General features: G+C 40.4%; 2 protein-coding genes across 5 annotated transcripts in view; one reads left to right on the forward strand and one right to left on the reverse strand.

Annotated features, from left to right (window-relative positions):
- DYNC1I1 (dynein cytoplasmic 1 intermediate chain 1) overlaps window positions 1-20,458 on the forward strand; it is a 295,343-nt gene that overhangs the window by 258,702 nt on the left and 16,183 nt on the right. For both annotated transcript variants that reach the window (XM_060157069.1, XM_060157070.1), the window contains 2 exons: window positions 11,795-11,935; window positions 16,008-16,133. In XM_060157069.1, the coding sequence (XP_060013052.1) occupies window positions 11,795-11,935; window positions 16,008-16,133 (267 nt within the window). The remainder of the gene's footprint in view (window positions 1-11,794; window positions 11,936-16,007; window positions 16,134-20,458) is intronic.
- SLC25A13 (solute carrier family 25 member 13) overlaps window positions 1-20,458 on the reverse strand; it is a 297,241-nt gene that overhangs the window by 38,374 nt on the left and 238,409 nt on the right. For 2 of the 3 annotated variants that reach the window (XR_009541993.1, XR_009541994.1), the window contains exon 23: window positions 2,623-2,740. The exons of the other annotated variant lie outside the window; for it this stretch is intronic. The gene's annotated coding sequence lies outside the window, so the exon portion shown is untranslated. The remainder of the gene's footprint in view (window positions 1-2,622; window positions 2,741-20,458) is intronic. 3 annotated transcript variants of the gene reach the window in all.

Below are 20,458 nucleotides of genomic sequence, written 5' to 3' on the forward strand. Positions count from 1 at the left end.
CAGGATAAGTTTTGTTTGTTTGTTTTTTGCGGTACGTGGGCCTCTCACTGTTGTGGCCTCTCCCGTTGCGGAGCACAGGCTCCGGACGCGCAGGCTCAGCGGCCATGGCTCACAGGCTCAGCGGCCATGGCTCACGGGCCCAGCCGCTCCGCAGCCTGTGGGATCTTCCCGGACCGGGGCACGAACCCGTGTCCCCTGCATCGGCAGGCGGACTCTCAACCACTGCGCCACCAGGGAAGCCCATGTTTGTTTTTAATGAGGTAACATTCATCAGACATTCAATTCCCAATACCCTGTTCCTGTAATACACAGGAAGGCCTGACTAGATTTCCTACTGTCCAAGCCTAATTTTTTATTACTCTTTTTCATATCACCTTCCTCCACAAAAACAGTCCCCTATGTCTGGTTCGTTGCCAGGGGTTTACAAACATGCTGAAACCTTTGCCGTGACTGGGTAGTCTTCATCAGAGTTTACATTTAAGGTAGCAGAGTGGGGGGAAAGGTTTAAACTGAAGTGGCATGCTAGAGTAAGAGCCGAAGGAGGATGCTGAATCAAAAACCCATCAGGCAAAGTGGAGGCTCAGCCCTGGGGAGACTAAGAAAGAATCATAAGCCCAAAGAATCAGGGGAAAGTTCAAGGCTCTGCTCAGAGGTGTCAGGCAGAGATGGGACTGCACCCAGATGCTGCCTGCTTCAGCATCCACTTTCAGTGCATCTTGTCTACCTCAAGATGCAGTGTTTGCCAGGCTCAATGCCACGTGTGAGATATAAAGCCACATAAGAGATTGTCCAAAATGTCAAGGATGTTACATCAAAATGGCAAGTGGGTGGTCTTAAATAAAGAAGACAGATCTAGATTCAAACACCAGTAATATTAGGATCCTCTTAGAGGTTTGTGGTTTGTGATTGGATGGGTTGGCTTAAAGTATCACAGGCGTGTCCGAAAATTATTCTTTTTTAAAAAAATTAATTAATTTTTGGCTGCATTGGATTTTCATCGCTGCGTACGGGCTTTCTCAAGTTGCAGCGAGCGGGGGCTACTCTTCACTGCGGTGCGCGGGCTTCTCACTGTGGAGGATTCTCTTCTTGCAGAGCACGGGCTCTAGGTGCGTGGGCTTCAGTAGTTGTGGCTCACGGGCTCAGCAGTTGTGGCTCACAGGCTCTAGAGCGCAGGCTCAGCAGTTGTGGTGCACAGGCTTAGTTGCTCCACGGCATGTGGGATCTTCCCGGACCAGGGCTCGAACGCGTGTCCCCTGCATTGGCAGGTGGATTCTTAACCACTGCGCCACCAGGGAAGTCCCGGCATGTCCAAAAATTTGGATTACCTTGCCAAGCCCCTTGAAGAGCCAACATGCGTCCAGACCAACCACTGCCATATTTCCCAGCCACTCCTCAACCTACCGTCTTAGCCTTTTGACACTTCTCTCTCCAAGACCATTGGTAAACCCCTAATTTCAAGTGTGCTGGCTTTTTAGTACTCATCTTGTATCATACTGTCTGCTGCTCATTCTTGCAGCACTCTCTCCTCTCCCTCAGCACCTCTCGTGAATGATTGTTTGGCACAGGCTTCAAGCTTGCCCCTCTTTCAATTCCAGACCTACACTTCGACTGCCAGCTTAAGTGTCACCTCCAGAGACTCAAATGTACCATGTTTAATATACAAATCAGATCTTCCTCCCCTACTCTGCTGCTGCTTCTATTTTCTATCATTGAAAACCCTTGCATGAATGTTAGACATCTCTGAACCTGTTTAGCACATAGCACAATGTTCTGCACATTTATCAGTACATATTTAATAAATGAGTAGCTTATTGCATTAAAAAGTCTTAACTCTATACTCAAGACTATTCATAACATGTCCTTACCTCCGACTCTATCCAAACCAAAACTATTGCCTATTACTCCTTAGGACAAATCCTCAGAGTCCACTGGGCTTTCCCCACTTCTCACCTTCCACCTGGGCATTCCATGCTGATGTCCACAGCCAGGTCTTTGTATGCTTTGCTTCTCCCCAGCCCCTCCCCGCCGACTGGCTTCCTTACCATCTGTCAAAGTCTATGCATCTTTCAAGGCCGGTCCCATCACCTGTCCTAGATAATACCTTCCTTGACCACATCAGACTAAGGTAACCACCAACATGCCATCCCTCCAGTCTCCGAATTCCTCTGGCACCTGACATCTGTACCACAGAATTTAGCACCTGGCTGCCTACTTGTTCGCTTTCTTTGGTATAAACAAACCAGAAAGCCAGTCTCTCTTCCAGGGATTCACAGACATGGTAAATTCCTCCTTGAGTTTTTCCCAAGAATGTGTCTTTGAGGAGGAATTTATATTCTTTCTTTCTTTCTTCATATGGGGAAATCTACGTACCTCCTTGTGACACGATGTGTTTTCCCCTATGTCTTAGTTATCAGGAAATTTAGAGCTGATTCATTACCAGATTGTGATCATCAGGATCCTAGTATTAGCTGTCTATTCTATCTGCCTCTGTTGTGTGTTTATTCTTAATTTTGCAGTATATTTAACTTGTAAGACAACGTAAGTCCTTTTGGAACAAAACGAGAAAATAGGCTCCCAAGTGAACAATTTCTTCTTCTTATTTCATAATTTTCATTTTCCTACCTGGATTTCAAGTCCTTATGAACAGTCAGATCTTGTATTTCTATTGATTTCTCCAAGTAGGAAGCATATGGTAGGTCCTCAATAAATCATTGTTGATGGATCAATACTTTTAGATATCCTAAGTGAAATAATGTACTTTGTTAAGGTAGGTTAGATTATTTTAAGCTGTGTTGGAAACACTTCCTAAAAATTACATAATTCTAACAAAGGGCCCTGAGTATATCTATTTCTGCTAGCATTTTGTTAAACGTTTAAAATATCAGAAGAAGGAAAACACAATAAAAATCAAAAGTTAAAGATTTGGCTATTACAGTATCTAAGCATAACACTTAACACAAGCAAGAAGATTAATGAAATCAATAGTTTACTGCCATTAACACTGACCGATGACAGAGTGCATTTTTTCCCACAAGCCCAAAGCCCTGCTAGCTGCCTCTGTGGTAAACAAGACATTCAGGTGGTGTCTGACTTATTTTTTCTTCCCTTATCCTCATTTTCACTCCCCCTTCCTAATATAAGGTAGCAAACATTAAAATCGGCTTTCAATAAACTACCTGTGCCAGTCACCAGATTCTTTTCTTCCTTTTTTTTTTTTTGGCGGGGGCTGGGGGGGGAAGAAGGGGGTTCCTGTTCTAAGCTCACCCAGGGAGAATACTTTAACTTTGAAAGAAACCACAAGAATGTAATCATCAAGTCACAGCCAGACGTAGCCTGTGTTCATGCTTCCTGTCCTTTCACCCCTGCCCCAACCTGAGCCGCCCCCCGCTACCCCGCCAAACATTCACCCACCAACACATAACTATAGCTGCTAAATATTTATACAGCCATGTGTGAATAATCCATATAAGTGCAAACACTTTTGAGACTTAAAATTCACCCAGCTGACTGGGCTTTATTGTTGTGCGAGAAGGGCTTGCTGAATCCTTTCTTTTGCTCTTTTAACCAGAGCGGAAATGTTTGCCTTTTCATTTCACGGCTATGCTGCGTGAGTTGCCCTCCCCAGCCTTCTCCTTCTAAGCACTAATGTTTGAAGAGAGAATGAGAATAACAAATAACAGATACAACTATCTACACAGTTATGAGATTCAAAGATACCTCCACCCCCGCCTCCTGATCTAACCCGCATGTCATGTCTGATGTTGGAAGGTAAATTAAAACTCATCTCTGTTCCCCAAAGGAGCTGTGTTTGCATCAGACCAACGTAGCTCCGTCTTGGGCAGCCTCATATGACCTCTTAGCCTTGCAAATCGTCCAGGGTTCATAATTAATACTAGGTTATTTTCCCATGCCCATCTTTAGTATCCTGAATCACCTCACCTCATGCTTAGCTGGTGTTTCCATTTTGAATAGAAGTTAATTTCAGTTTGGTTTAGGCAAAATAAAATAAGGTAAGCAAATCTGTTGCAAAGCAGGAAGCATATCAAATGTATTCCACGTCTGAACTGAATGTTTTGAACTTCTGCTTATGTGGGATTCTCTGTGCCCGTTCTCTCCACCGTTAAAATAAACACAACTGTCAGCTATCCTACTCCTGAATATAATATAAAGATACATTGCATTTAACACCAGGAGACTCGGGTGCAGACCCACAAAAAACTTGCCTTGACCCTTTGAAAATGTGCCCTTCACATGTAGGTAGGACACATATATAACAATTGAATGTATACGATATACATTCGATTGTTGAGCAAGTAGAATGAAGTATTTAATTACTTAGACAATTTTACCATTAGATTTTTTTTTTTTTTTTTTTTTTTTTTTTTTTGCTGTACGTGGGCCTCTCACTGTTGTGGCCTCTCCCGTTGTGGAGCACAGGCTCCGGACGCGCAGGCTCAGCGGCCATGGCTCACGGGCCCAGCCGCTCCGCGGCATGTGGGATCTTCCCGGACCGGGGCACGAACCCGTGTCCCCTGCATCGGCAGGCGGACTCTCAACCACTGCGCCACCAGGGAAGCCCACCATTAGATTTTAAACCTGGGTATTTTGGTATGTGACTTCTCGAAAAGAAATGAAATTTGTACAGCAGGTTCTTATTAGTTATCCATTTTATACATATTAGTGTATATAAAATTCAAAAAAGACATGAAATTTGTCTAAATGTTATATTTACTAAATGTAGTGCGACCACTAATGTCAGATTAGCTCTGAGAACTGGCATGTGTTTACCTGGGGAATTTAGACATAAGTTATGAAGGGAGAATCAAGGTGTAATCCATGGATCTAGGTTTATAACTTTATCTTTTTAAATTTTTAAGAATTATATGTTTGTAAATTTATATATTTATATATATATGTATGTATATAATTTATAAATATATATTAAATATAAATTTGTTTACAATGGGGAGAGAGTTTATAAGCCAGATGCTAGAGTGGATGGAGGTGGACAGTTTAAGGACCAGAGTGGAAATATTCTGCCACTTAATCTACCCACTAATAAAATGCAGTTGTGCAGTTTAACCCGCAATAGGAACAAATAAATAAAGCTGCTTAAGCCTGCAAATATGTCTATACTGGCTCCGCCTTCTAACTTTTCAAGGCACGGCTACAACCACACTTCTAGCTGCTTCTAGGTCCAGCCCTAGGTCATCCCTGTGCACCGGCTAATCCTTCACACCAGTCTCCATCCCGTCCCGCCTGCCTCCTAATACAGGCTCTCATCCACCTGAACGTTATCTTCATATCGAATGTTTCTTTCTCTAACGTCATGTTGCATATGAAACCACTTGGCCTTGGTAGCAGTAGAATTGGGGCAGCAGTAACCAAAGAGGGGCTCTTCTGAACTTGCTTGCTTCCTTCTATAGCCACAGAGTCTGTCAGAGACAGACAGTCAGTCCAGAGGATGGCCACCCACATGGTACCAATGAGCCAACTGTCGAGTGACCGTCTCTGCCCTGCCTCCACTCAAATAAGCCCGGAGGCAGAACTTACCAAAAGAGCCCTAGCAGCTGAGGTGAATGCAAACAGCTCAATTCAGAAGAGCACCCCTGCTTGCTGAGTGTCTTCATGAGGATTCTGTACAGATTTGTTTCACTAAAATGCCTGTTTTAAAGGAGAACCTTTAGGTGGAGCTGATATGCATAAAACTCGTGCCAGTGTGGGGAAATAACTCCTTTTATGAATGAGGGAGGCAAAGCTGGTAGCTTTTTCCGTGGCTTGAAACACTCAAACGCTAGTCAGAACCTGTGAATATGTATCCATTCTTTTATATGGATTTATCCCCTTTATTGCTGGCGCCTCCTGGATTAGAAGGATTCTTCCATGCAAATAAGCCGTAGAGGAAGGTAGTGCAGCAAAGAACACCTTTTATGTGGCTTCAGTACTTACTTAGCAAAACTTCTACATTTATAGAGAGGCAAATGCTAAATTCCTGGATTTCTATAACCTTCTTTGTAATTCTTTTAACTAATGCAAGTTAAAGTCCTTAAATGTATTTTTGGTTAATGTACACAAACAACAAACAGACCCACTGTACATCTTCTGTTAAGAATAGCTCATCCAAAGTGTTTATGCCTGATTCTGAATTTCTGACCATGGTAGAAGCAGGTAAAGATAGGATTTGGGTATCATGAGTATTGTTACAATATTAGCCACAGAAATTAAGATAAATACAGGATACTTTGTGCTTTAGAAAGACACTACATTAAGTTGCAAATAATGTTTTCCAGCCATAGTACCAAATTCGCAGCACTTCTTTTGGGCCAAGAAAGTTGGTGGTTTGGTTTGGTTTGGTTTGTGAGTTTGGGTTGGTTGGTTTGTTTAAGCACTTTCTTTTTATGGTAGAAGCATCCATTTTTGTGTGAGCTTGAAGTCTGGGGGTCCTTTGGTGGTTTTTTAAAAAGTGATATTGTGGTCTCACATTTTAATGTTTCCTGGAAGAACTAGCTGGCTATTTAATTACTTCACAGGAACCCACATGACAATTTTTGAAGGACATTTTCTTATTACTCATTGTTTAGTATTTTGGTCATCATTTTTCCCCCAACAAGATAGAGTTTTCAAGGTAAGATTCCATTTGTTTTCCTTTTATTTCAGAATAAATACATAGAAATTCTACTGTTAGTTGTCCACCCCGACCTGACCTACCCATGAAATACCCCCTTCCCCACTCCCCCGTCACCAAAAGAAAGGTCCATGGTTTGGGCAGGCATTTCTAAGTTGGCTTTGAGAGCTAATCATTTACAGGCAAATGCAACCTCAAGAACCACAGTGTTTGGAGGTGTTAGGAGGCATTTTAACACAAATCTTCCTATTCACCAACCTGCAAAAAAACTAAAGCCCATTAGGATGCCTTGAGCTGCCTGATAGGAGGAAAAAAAAATCATATAGAGGAATATAAAACAAACACTATATTCCCTGGATGTGACTTTGGTACATTTCTAACGTCAGAAACAGAAATTCACCTCTCATGAAATCATTTTACAGTTAACTGATTGGAAAAATACGCAGCTCTAGTCATTGTCAGAAGTATACTTATAAAATCAAAGCTCAATCCAGAGATCGTCTTTATGGTAAAACGTTGATGGATGTTGTAACAGTTCATTTTTGAACAGAGTTCACTACCTGCCTCTCTTTTGTAAATTTAATAGGCTTTACCCCTTCTCTGGTCAAATAGGAGGTCTTTTATTACTTTTATTATTTCAGTTTTTCTCTCTGAAAACTACCCTCATACATCTTTGTGTATTTTGGTGAAATACAAAGTAAAAAAGAATCACTATGATATGAATTCCACAGAACATCAAGGAAGATGGCTTTAATTATAATACTTAGTTTTGAATAACTCTTTGTTAAACTTTCACATGCTTTATTCCACTCAGCCCTTACCACAGAACAGAGTCATAGAATCACAAAGCCAGTGGGAACCCTTGAGGTCAATTGCTCTAGCTTTCCATCTTACAGATGAAAAATAAACTTCAGATCCAAGAATGTTAAATTCAATTTCCCAAGGTCTGTAGTTTTTCCACTTTCTCCTACTTCCTTTTCTATGCTATACTCCTTGTGTTATCCCCATCTATCAGATGAGTCCCTCACCCAAAGTTGTATAGACATTCAGTGAACTTGAACCCGGATCTTTGCCTCTTAGCATCATTTTATTCTGCTCTCTAATGCATGGCCTGCTTTAATCTCTGCTGGCTAAAGGCCTATTTCCATCCTGTTTCCTAGTTTTCAGGAAAGAAAGACTTCTGTTAGTGTCACAGGGTGCTGAGGGTGCCTGGAATTGTATGGGTAACACCTTCAGGATTATTAATAACCGATTCAGGAAATGAAACATTGTGCATGTGATAGTTTTGAACTCTTTCTACAAGTTACAATGTGCTTAGTAAGTACTGGTTGAATTGACGGGGACAGCGAAGTGGAGAGGTAACAGATCTTTTGCTCTTTCTGTAAAGACCGAAGACCTTCACTGTGTTTCATAGAGGACCACACGGTTCCAGCATATAGAGGATGTGCTTAACAGCTAGAAAAACCCGAGAACCAAATCCAACACCACCACTTACAACCTTCGTGGCCTTGGGAAAGTTACTAACTTTCTTGAACTATAATTTTCTCTTCTGTAAATACCGTCTACCTTACAGAGATTTTATGCGGATTAAATTAGACAATGTGTGTATAGAGTCAGGCACACGCAAGCACCCAATAATGTACCCTTTCCTGCCCTTCAAGTCTGTCTGGGAGGTGACTGGTAGCCTGCTTCTCCACTCTGTCTGAGAATCAGGGCATTAAAATCACACTGGTCGGTGTCTGGATATTTTAACATTTTGGCACAGTTCTGGAAACCCGTCTAAAACACAGGGCGTCGCAGCTTTATTTCATTGGCATGTGTCACACATGCCGTAGTCTGCGTTACAAGGCAGTTTTCCTTTTTGTTCTCTAACGGGTCTCTGATATCAAACAGGGCATCAGAAAAGAGAACACGCAAGTGAAGGGGTTTGTGTCTAGTGAAATTTGATTGTCTTAAAAAACGCTTTCTACGGTAACACATAGTGGAATGATATTTAATTTACTAAATGGCCTTGAGTATTTTGCAGGGTTAATATTTAAAATCACCAAGCTTCTGTATCTTTAATATATATAAATGATATTATAGGATCCTCCTCAAAAATCATTGGTCACATTTGCCCCTACACGCTCCACCTTTTCAAAACTTGTAGTGTTCTAAAATCGGTGATAATGCAATAGCAAGCTATAACAACTTTGTAGATACAAACATATGTTTCAGAATTCAAAAACAATCTTTAGACCCTAATGCTTTTCATATATTTTGTTAATATTTCATGATATATATGTAAATTATGAAATGTTTTATATTAAATGTTTGAGACAAATTTTCAGTGAGGTTTTCAGCTTACCCTCTGAGTCCCAACTAAGATAGAATGGAAAACTCCTCTATTGAAAAAACTGCACTTCATATTCAGAATAGCACTGCTTACTATTGTAAGAGTGGCATTAGCCTATGCCTATAGCATGTGCCGTTCTAAACGTGGGAACTGTTGCTTCATAGATGTCGGTCCCCTTGGTTCCCCCAAAAATGCCTTCAATCTCCACCAAGACTTCTTCATCCTGTGAATTTATCAAGGTTAGAGCAAAGCCTTTGAAAATATAAATCCTTCTCCCTGCCCCAAACATGCACAATCTGTAGCTTAGCATTAACTTGCACAGTGACTTCAGTCTTGGAGGTGGGAGGTGATAAGGGGGCTGAAGAAAACCTAGGGAATAATAGCATTTCAATACAATACTGTTAAACACGAGAAAATTGGTTTTTGGTAAGATGAACAAAGCAGTTATTTCCAGATGTTTAAAAAGTAAAATCTCCAGGATATACTGGAGTTTTGACCAAGTTTCTTCAAAAGGAAGACACCAAAAGAAAAAAGGAAAGAAATAACACTAGAGATTAGCAGCGTAATTTGAGAGAATTAACATATTGAATAATATCAACTCCTTAGAAGATGACTGTTTAAAGCTAGATGGTTTTCTAATTGATCAAAGCAAGGGGACTGAAGATGAGTTATGTGTATTGAATGTATGCGTGCATCTATGTCTAGACCTCTGTGTACTCAGTTATACTATCAGCTGGGATATTAAGAGAAGATACTGAGAACTGACTTTTTAAAGCATGTGTAAGTCTTTTCTACTCTTTGATTTTAAGAAAAATGTGTTACTCATATTCTCTAACAAATAGTGACTAGCTAGCTACAAAATCAAGAATTTGGGGCAGGAATAATCTTCTATGAAGACTTAGGATTTAATATTCACAAGTAGTCAGTCAAGGAGCAGCTACTCCACCCTGCCTTTTTTTATATTAATAAGGAAAAAAGATGATATAATCATATTAATTTAAGGTCATTGGGTATTCAGATTTGCTGAAGGAAGGTAGTTTGAATCACCTCATCCAAGCAGTGAGAGGAAGGAAAAAAGCTACATAAATAGCAAATAGGCAGATAATCTTAGCTCCAAATTACAGTGCACATATGGGATATCATGAACTTTTTGGCATAAAAGAGGTATAGGGTATTAAAATACAAAACTATAAGGCTAAATGTCCATTTAATTCTTTTTGAGATCTCAATGTCACATGTTTGTTTTAGGTACTTCTTAAACTAAAAATAAGACCACACACACCACCCGCCCCACACATACAATGTCCCATCTAAAATCTTCCGTTGCTTTAATAGTCTTACAGTTGTGTTCACGTCTCAGCAACGCCAAAGCAAGATAATTCCTGGAAAGAGAAATCACGTATAGTCACTACCTTAACAAATTTTTGCATTAGGTTTAGGCTGTGGGAGTTTATTGTCTTCCCGTGATTTTTCTCACCTTGATTTCAGCACACGCATTTTGTGCATTTTATTTTCACTCACAGTACATTTGGGGAGTTTGCTCGAATATTTGGAGCTGATTCCCCACAGATACATTCTTTGAACATTTTCTGCAGAAAGTATTTGATTGTTCATATTGTATGTTACCGTTTTTTGATCTTATTACTCTGGCCTGTACAGGCATTCAGCTGAACCCATGAAAGGAGTACAGACAGCTGACTGGATGAGGAAGACATTGGGGGAAAAAACTCCCATTGTTTAGATTTCTGTCAGAGGATATAAGAATGCTTAATTTCTTTTATCTCTAGGGCTTTCATTATCATTTAAATTTCATTTTACATTAATTGATCAGGGATTAGTAAAGCCATTATGCAGAAATTAGAATAAGACAAGCCAGATGGAATGAATAATTCATGAAGTCCAATTACGTTTTATTTCTGGTGTACTTTCAAACTTGCCTCTGACTTCTCTGCTATTTTGATGTGACAATATTCACAGGAAATCAAGAGTGCCATTTTAAGTTATTGTATCCCTCCGAAGGGGAAGCATTTGTAGGCAGTAGGGGTGTGCTAGTGCATTTTCCGCAAAAAACACCGATTTCAGGGCTCTTAGAAATACTGAGTAATCTAGAAAACGTGGTCCGCCTCCTACGAAGGTTCAGGGGCATTGCATTGAGCCCCGCCAGTCCACCCGATTTGGGTGAACTGACCCTGGAGAGAGAGACCAGAGACTCAGAACCGCGGGATTTTTCACCTCCCAGAAGAGCTACAAATCCCTTTAAAGTATGTATCCCCATCCCCGCCGCAGAGGAGCCATTAAAGTATAAATTTGGCCTCAAGTTGGATTGGAGGCAGAGTTGCAGCTACAGAAAACGACCGCGAGGTGGCAGGCGTTGCCTTCAATGCCAAGGGTTCTGGGTCTCCGGGACCGCCGGGGCTTCCAGATCCTTCCCCGCGGGTCTGATCCCGGCAGGCAGAGCACGCCTGGGTTCGGGCCCTGAGCGGCTCGCAGAGCATAGCCCGGCGAGATCTCCGAGCTCCTGCGCAGCCCCGGCCACCTGTCTGGAATGTCTCGCACGACTGTGTCTGAAACCGCCTTCCCCCGCCCGTCCCAGCCCCCAGCCCCTAGCCCCTTAAGAGTCCCTCCCCGCCTCCCCCGCCCCCTCCCCCCACCGTATTTACTTATGCCAGTGGACAGTTCTAGTAACATTAAAGCTGCGGTCCACCTTCTCGAGGACTTTCATCTCGGGAAGTTTTATGACACTTTGTGAATGTGCAAAGTTTTTAATTAGGCTCGCTAGACAGCCCGAGGCAGCCGCAGCGCCACAAAGTCTTCACGGTCTCTCTGCTTTACAGCACAACAAGCCGCTCTACTCCTTTGAAGACAATGCAGACTATGTGTACGATGTCATGTGGTCCCCCGTGCATCCCGCGCTCTTTGCCTGCGTGGACGGGATGGGGCGCTTGGACCTCTGGAACCTCAACAATGACACAGAGGTGAGCGGCGGCGCAGGCGCCGGGCCGGGCGGGCTGGGAGGGGGGAGCCGTCGGCCTCTCTCCGTCTCCCCCTCTCTCTGAAATGGCCTTTTTTGGACAGACCCTCCAATTGCAGCTGGGCTGCCGACCCCCCATTCTCCGCTGCTGTGCAGGGTATTGGCAGATGCGTTGGCCCCAAATCATTTAATCTCACTTCATCCCTAAACCGTGGCGGAATCTTGGACAATTGACGACCCTTCTCTGCAAAGAGCAAAACCATACGTGTTCACGCCTTTTACTGCGGGAAAGGACACTCGGGCATATTTCAGGGTGTTGAAATAACTCTATTGGCAAACACTTGGAAAAGTAAGCTTTTGTGGACTTTGACTTGAGATTGGGCTTTTAAAAAGGGCTATTCGCCGGTGTTTGCTACTTGCACAATTTCTGTTTTAAATCCATAAAAGATGATTCTCTTGACCGTTTATGTTTAGATCTACTCTCCATTTGAAATTTACAAGGTGAATAATCCTTGACTAAGATACCGAACTCACAGACTTTTATAAGTTTCAGACTCTGAACATGTATGTTAAACTCAGTATTTTTTTAATGAGATTTTAACATGTCACATTTACAGTCCTTCACAAGTGAAAAATGTTTTCAAAAAGCAATTAACACTAGGAAATAGTCTTTTAAAAATTTTTGCTATATATATTAATGTTTTAAAAATTATGCCACGTATATTTTTCCTTTTTTACACTTTCTCAAAATTATTGACGTGCTAATTCAGATAGCAGAGTTTTTGGTTGGGTTTTTTAAACGTGAATATTAAATGTCCTTCAGTTTAATACAATAAAATTGTCTCGTCGTCGTCTCCTGGTCTGTGATTCAGGGCAGCTCTCCATCAATAGGAATGGACAGGTAAGAAGAACAAGTGCTGAAAACTACATGTCAAGTGGAGAACGAGAGAGAGGTCTTTTGAAGTGTTCTGAGCAGGAAACAGCTCAGCCTTTTTAATTAGGCAGCCTACAGCTGGAGGATATGAGGAGGAACAGGCTCCCCTAGTATTTTTTCTGGGAGGGGGCAGGGAAATATCCTTCAGGTGTTATTATTGAGTCATTGTATCTTGCAAGATTATATACATCTAAAACCACTGCCAAATAGTTGTCTTTTAAAAAAACTTTCCATTTACGTCTTTTTTTTCCTTTTGGCTACCAGAAGTGTATGACAAGGACAAGAGTTATGTAATGAAGCATCTTTGGAAATAAAGGGCATGAATACGTGCAGTGCCCATCATTTCAGATGTTGAAATGTTTATAACATTACTGCTTTTATAGAAAGGTGTTATTACTCTACGATGTGATGGTTTCCCAAAGTCTTTCATCACCGTTGATTAAAATCATATTGTTTCTATCTGCTAGAATAAACTCAATTCACTCTAAACAACCAAAACCACATTTTCCAGATTGATTTAGGAGACCCAGTCAGAAATCAGATTTAGTAGAAGTGAGTTCAGGTGATACTCAACTATGATGTAATGGAGTGTTCTACCAACTCCATAGTAATTCCTCTATAACTCTTCTCGTTTAGTTTTGTGTTTTAATCGGCTTTTTAGGTAAAACAAAATTAATATCTCAGCATTGCCAAACGTGTTCTCCCTTCCCTCGCTCTAGGTATCAAGAGACAACCACATAAGTGTTTTATTGTTAACCATTTTTAAAAATGGTTACTTGGCATGCAGATCGTTTAGTTTTGCGGTGATCGTAGTTCTGCTTTCACAATAATAGTAGATACGTTGAGTCTCATTCAAATCCAGTAATGAACTGAACACTTTTTAAAACACTCATTTTTGCCTTCTATCAAGTTGAATAAGATTTTTCAAATATTTGTCCGATTAGGAATTAGATTTGTTTAAAAAAAAAAACCTGAAGTCTTAGTGTTTCTTTGTCCTTGTTCAAAATACTGTGCTTTTAAACCAAGTTATTCCGACTGCTCCTATGCAAGGATAGTTCATATTCACCTACTTCAGTGTCACCTCTACACAATGTAGTAAATTATGTATATACATCCTGTCTTTGCAATTAAAATGATTGAGTCTTTAAAAAAAATATGAAAATATATCCGAAACTGAGATACAAGAGTAAGAAAGCCAGAGACAATATATGGATTAGTTTCATTGTAGATTCATCAACTTCTGAAAGCTCATTACTGGTCAAACTAATAAAATATATTTTTGTCATTTTCTTCATGCATTTGATAATTCTTTTAGCACATGTTATAGACTGTGATAGCCTTTTTTTTAACCACTTATAATATCTATGAAAAGATATTTTTAAATGGTTAAAATACTAATTGTTCCAGTTTGCTACTTAATTCCAAATAAATAAAATTCTTTAAAATGTTTTAGGCATAATTTAAAATGTATCCAAAAAATCACTTTCTTTTGAGTATTATATTAAGATTAAATACTTTTTATTCAATTTTTGAGATTGTTCACAGATAAAATCTGTTATTAACTAGCGTTAGAGAAAGTAGGATCCTGTATGATCTCTCTAAATTATGGAGTTAAAAGTTAACTCTGAAACTCTATAGCTGAATCGCAGATTTCTTTGCTGAGTAGCACACTAATAATAAAGTGCATTGACAGAATTATGGCCCAAACTAAATTCACATTGTTTTGGCCTTTAAAAAGTTTGGTTAAAAATTCAGTCTCCAGCACTGCACAGCAGGTCCCTTTACTGTAGAAATTGTGTATTAAAAAAAAAATGAGCTGGGGACTTTTGACATTTTTGCTGTCAATTGACATACAATGATTTAAGCAGGTAAAAGAATTTTTATTGATTTCAAGATTAAGTTTAAACATAGATTCTTACATATGATGGAGTTTTTATTGCTATTTTAAAGATAGGTATTGGGTGAATAATATCATATAAACAGATGGTTTCAATTCCCTGAATAGCAGAATGCCAGGGGAGCTAAGGCACAGTACATGTGGTGTTTCCATCCTAATAGGACATGTTTATTAGACACAGGTCTTAAAACAGTGGCATAAGATGATGTTGGTGGCCCTCTTTTCACTATATATTTTTTTTCCTTTTTTATTTTAACATTTACCTTTTTTCATTTTTAATGGGCTATTGTCATTTCCTATTCAACTTTCTTGTAGAAGGCTTGGAGATCTGATCTATCAGTTATAAACTTCCAACCTTCAAGATGAGTGTTTACACAACTGATGATGAAAAGAGGGGCAGACCCACTAAAATTCTTTTTCCAAATATTAAGGTTCTTGTAACAAATACTGCAGGTTCCATTTCAGCACCTCTGGTTCACTTTAATAATGTTTAATATTGTAATTATCAACATTGTCAGATTTCAGGTGTTTATTAAAGGAGATGTAAGGCCTTTTCTACAAGTAAGTGCTACATTCTATCAGGATCTCACCCTGAGGACATTTTCAGAGTTATGGAGAACTTCCTACACCTTGGTATTGCTAGGAGGAAGAAAAAAGGTGGCGGGGGGGGGGGGGGGTGAGAAAAGAAAAAAGAAAGGAGAACTTGCAGTTTTGAAGTTTCTCACCTGCTTGCTTTTTCTTCTTCTGAGCATCCCCTCCCTGATGAGGTTTTGAGGGATCAATACATTTTTTTCCCCTGAAGACCCTTAATATGACTTTTTTCCCACCATATACCCCATTCCGCCTTTTAGAGTATCCTTAATCTTGGTAAATCCTGAAATCTCCCCCTCCATTGATCCATAAATCATGACCTGATCAAGAAGTATCACATTTAGCTGCTGTGTTTGTATGTTGTTTGTGCACCCTGCATAATCGGAAGAAATATTTATGTCACTCACTGCCCATTGACTGTGGAAAAAGACTCTCCTTCTTTTCCTTTTTTTGTGAAAGTGTCTCTTCTCTCTACTCTTTAATTCAGTGGAGCATATGATTTAAGAACAATGAATCCTTTTCACCCCTGCACAAGGTATATATAGTACTTAATGCACATGCAGGCAGTGGTGGCTCATCCAGTTAAACGTATCGTTGTGAATTCGTATATTTAAGTTCATATTCAGAGATTCTTTGTCGTAACCCCTTTGGCAGGTTCCAACAGCAAGTGTGGCCATTGAGGGGGCATCCGCCCTAAACCGTGTTCGTTGGGCTCAAGGTGGCAAAGAAGTTGCCGTTGGGGACTCAGAAGGCCGTATTTGGATCTATGACGTCGGAGAGGTACATGTTATTTGGTTTGGGTGTTGATTTTGTTTTTGTTGTTCAGTGTTTTTGGTTTTGTTTTTGCTTGTGTATCTGGTTTGAAGACCTAGTGAAATTATTGACAGCACCCTGTGGGCCCTGAGAGCCCTCTCGAGTGCGTTTGCAAATTTCCATTGACTTCGGTGGGAGTTTAGTGAGACTTCCTCAGGGCCTAATTTGGTCTTCCGCGTCCACGCACAGGGCCGTGCGTCAGTTAGCGATCGGGCTTTCAGAGCGCTGTAGAATTCCCAGCCATCCTGTGATGGAGCATGGCGCTCCCCCCCCCCCCCCCACTTCATGAAAATGAAAAGTTTGCCAAATTCATCATGCGAACATTGAATTTGGAATTTGTTGTTTACTTTGAAAAGTCAAGCTTTAGTTGGTGTGTTCAATTAAAAGGTATATACTATTACTCTTTAATTAAAAGTAGCCAATTAAAAAAGCTGAGGTGAATCAGAACTTCGTATCGTTTTCATGATATTCAAAGTTATTATATGCAGTGTGTACTTCTCCGGTTTATCCTGTTATATGACATGTAAAGTCATTCTGAATATCATGGTACATATCAAAAGAAAAAACTACATCTTTTTTTCCATATAAATCTCCTTGAATATTCATACTCTACTTAATGTTACATTATCAGTCAATTTTACAGAAGCATATCTTTGTTTTTACTCTATGAGAAAGTATTGACAAAAACCTTCATTTTGGTTAAAGAGTTTTTTCTTAAAGACAAAGAAAATATTGAACTTTCAAGCAAAACAAGAGTGTTGTGTAAATTGTTTTCGTGTAATATGAATCTAACATTTGCATTCCGGGGGGAAATATGCTGCATTTGTGTATATAATGTCCTAGCCCTTGGGAGTGCTCTTTGAGTGCCTGGTGGATGGGCATAGCTGATCACACTGCGAAGGGTTCTTTATGGTTTCATCAATGAGCTTTCTATAATTTTGGCAATCCTAGATGGTTTGCTCTACAATGGAACTTTTGATGATGCTATATGGTAGAGTTGGTTGTGTTGAAACAAGCTGGATGGTGTTTGTGTGTGTGTGTATGTATGTGTTTTAATTCGGCCAGAGACAGAAATTAAATGACTTCAGAGATGGGAGTCTTCTGTTTGGGGATGTACAACTCTAAGGAGAACAGCTAGAAGAATCTCTTGTTTTCACTGCGTGCCGTCTATTTCATTAGACTCCCCCCCCCCCGCCGTCCCCCCGCTGCCCCTCAACTACTCCTGATGTCATAAGCTGAGTCATTCTAACAGTGACAAAGACTCTGTTAATATTCATCCCCAGTGGTGAAGATGCAAATGGTCCAGTGACTACTGACCATTTGGAGGTAGTTTGGAGTCTTTGAGAAAGAGAATACCCTCTGAATTAAAAATATTGCCAATATTTTTAAAGCAATATTTTCTTCAATGAATATTTAAAATCAGTGCATCTTTTTCATGGTCTTCATCATCATAAAACCAAGCAACAAAAACACTTATTCTACATTGGTTCATTTATTTAAAAATTTAAAAGGTAGCAAAGAAGGAGAATATAAAGAAACAAAAGGTTTCTCTCCTCCTTTCCTTTGTTTAGAACAAGTACAATTGTAGGAGAGAAAATAGGTATGTGGAGACATGCTCAGAGACGAAATGGTAGAAAATAGGTGAAATTTAAAAACTCTTTTCTCCACTTCCCTTGCTTATACATAACGTCCCTTAATTCTCTTAAGATTATATGCAACATTAATTGTTTTATCCAAGAGGGCTGAAAAGCAGAATAGTCTAACAATCTGGTTTATTTAAAGTAAGGCATTTTGAAAAATCTGTATGCTGACCACAAATAATTTGTGGTCATATATTCATATATATGTAATATACATTCACACACACCACCTCTAGGCAATAAGAAAATACAACATAACATATATACAGAATTTTCTGCAATAAGGTGATTTTATAGCCATTGGACAACATTACTTGAATATGACTCATACTGGGGGAGTATGTATGATTTTGTAGAAGTTGCTTTGGCTGATATATGGCTGCTAAAACTTCTTCCTAGGTTGTTGTCATCATTTCTAAGTTGTAAAGTGTTGTCATACTCATATTTCTCCTATCGTACCAGCAGATCAGGCTGGTTTTCATTTTAGTATTATTGCCCTTACTTTTCTAAGGGACATTACAGACTATGGAAATGTCTGCAACTCTAGGCCAGTCTCACCTGTTGTCTGGAGTCTAGACAGGCTATAGAAAAAAATCTCTGTGACATATAATAGGCCCCAAAATTTGTAGGGTTGTTTATCCCTACAAATTCACTACCGGGGGGAAAAAAAAACGGGGGGGGGGATATACTCTTTCATTGAGAGTAGGTAATAATATAATCTTCGAGCCCTTTTCTGAACGACCGAAAATCAGGATAAGCTTATACGTTTGAACAGTTCTTTCTGTATTGTTTGATAAAAAGTAACCTATAGCTCAGAAAAACTCAGACTTTACAAGATAATTTTGTTGTAAGTATAGTTTTTCTCTTAAATTTGTAAATGCCTTACAAACATATGTATATGTATTTTGGGGGAGAAATTAAGGGGTCCTTTTCTGTTTCTCTTTGCTTGCCCCTGTAGCCTGTTCTAAGTCTCTGAAGACCAACTCTGTAGAGGTTCCACATTCCTAAAAGGAAAGACAACTCCTCCAGCTGAGTTTAGCTGAAGCCCACTTTGGAGAGATGGTAGCTCATAGGCAAATGCTGCCATTACTGTAATTACTATTGTCTCGTTCACTAAACCTAGACCTGACAGAGCACAGCTGTCCTTAGAAGGGCACCCCCTAAACAGTGCTTCCCCAGCCTTCCTAATCACCTACACTGCAGAAAGCCAGGTGGAGCGCCTTCACGGCAACCTGGCCCATTTAGAATTTGAGGTCAAATCCAACGCTGGTGCACGACTGACGAGAGGGAAGGGGTTTAAGCAGGAAGTGATTTTAAAAGGAAAAAAATACAGAGAAAGAAAAAATATGTCACTGAGGATCAGATTGCCAGGAGACAGTGCTACCATTATCTGTATCCAAAACTAGTCCTCCAGGCCCCATTAAAACAGAGCCCATCACCAGGGTCACGCTGGCCTTTGGATAGAAAACCTTGCTTTGTGGAACCCTCTAGGAAGAAGATGGAACACTTTTAGATAAGCCTTACAATACAATCTGTATCAGGAAGTAAATGGTAGTTTTTAGAGGACACTTTGTTGCTCCATTTTCCTCGGGACCTCAGTACATAGAACTGGTGTCTGTCTACCGGAGGACATCTCACATTCATTCTCCCATGGTTTACTTGACTGAGACCTCCGTTAGGCTGAGGAGATGGGAGGAGGGGGCAGCAGGCTATCTTTCGTAAGGTCCTGTTTCAGAGCGAGGCTGGCTTCATGGTTGTCCCACCTGTGCCGTCTTGCAGGGCCCCGTGCAGAGGAGCCCTGAGCTTGGTTTAATGCTCTGTTGTCATTGTCTTCCAACTGTTAAGACATTTTTCAACAAGGTGCTCCATGTTTCCATTTTGCACTGGGCCCCTCAAAGTCTGTATTCCCTCCTGTCCACAAGAGTATTGCTTTCAATACCACTCACAATGCAGATTAGAAATTAAAAATTTTGGCCTTGACCTAGACAATCAGGAAGGAGAAATCTTTATAGAGCTATGGTTAAATGTAGTGCATGCCATATGATATTATTATTACCTATTCCTTAAGACTATTCAAAAATGTTGGATGAGAATAGCAATGACATTATATTCTAAATATCATATTTGGATATTTGGTGGATATTCTAATTTACCTCCCCACAACCCTCTTTTGATCACATCATAATTTTAACTGAAAGTATAATAGAGTTTTGGGAAAGATCTCTATGATGCCTACTTTAGGTGGAGTCGAGAGGGGCAGCCTTTCTCTGTGCACCTCGGTGTCAAGAACCTCCTGATAGAGGTTCTGTGACTCCTGTGACTGCCAATGGAGAGAGCTCCATTCAAGTCCAGGTAGACGTGCCTTCCTGTGAGACCTCACACTCAGCCAGAAGGGCGCTGCGGAAAGGGACTCTGGTGTCACAGTCGTTAACAGTCGTCTGCCTCATCTCCTGTCCCAGCCGAGGCTGCAGCTGCTGCAGGGAGTCCCCGCACAGTGCGCCCATGATCATGCCCTCCTCTCTGTTGTCCTCCATGACTTTTAAGATGATGGCAGAGAGCAGTGGCTCGAATCCAGATTTACTGATGCAATTTATTATGAACTCCTGAAGGGGTAAACAGAGGATTGTGTATGAGCTCACTGAAATCACCAGA

The sequence above is a fragment of the Lagenorhynchus albirostris genome, chromosome 8, assembly GCF_949774975.1.
Source record: "Lagenorhynchus albirostris chromosome 8, mLagAlb1.1, whole genome shotgun sequence".
NCBI lineage: Eukaryota > Metazoa > Chordata > Mammalia > Artiodactyla > Delphinidae > Lagenorhynchus > Lagenorhynchus albirostris.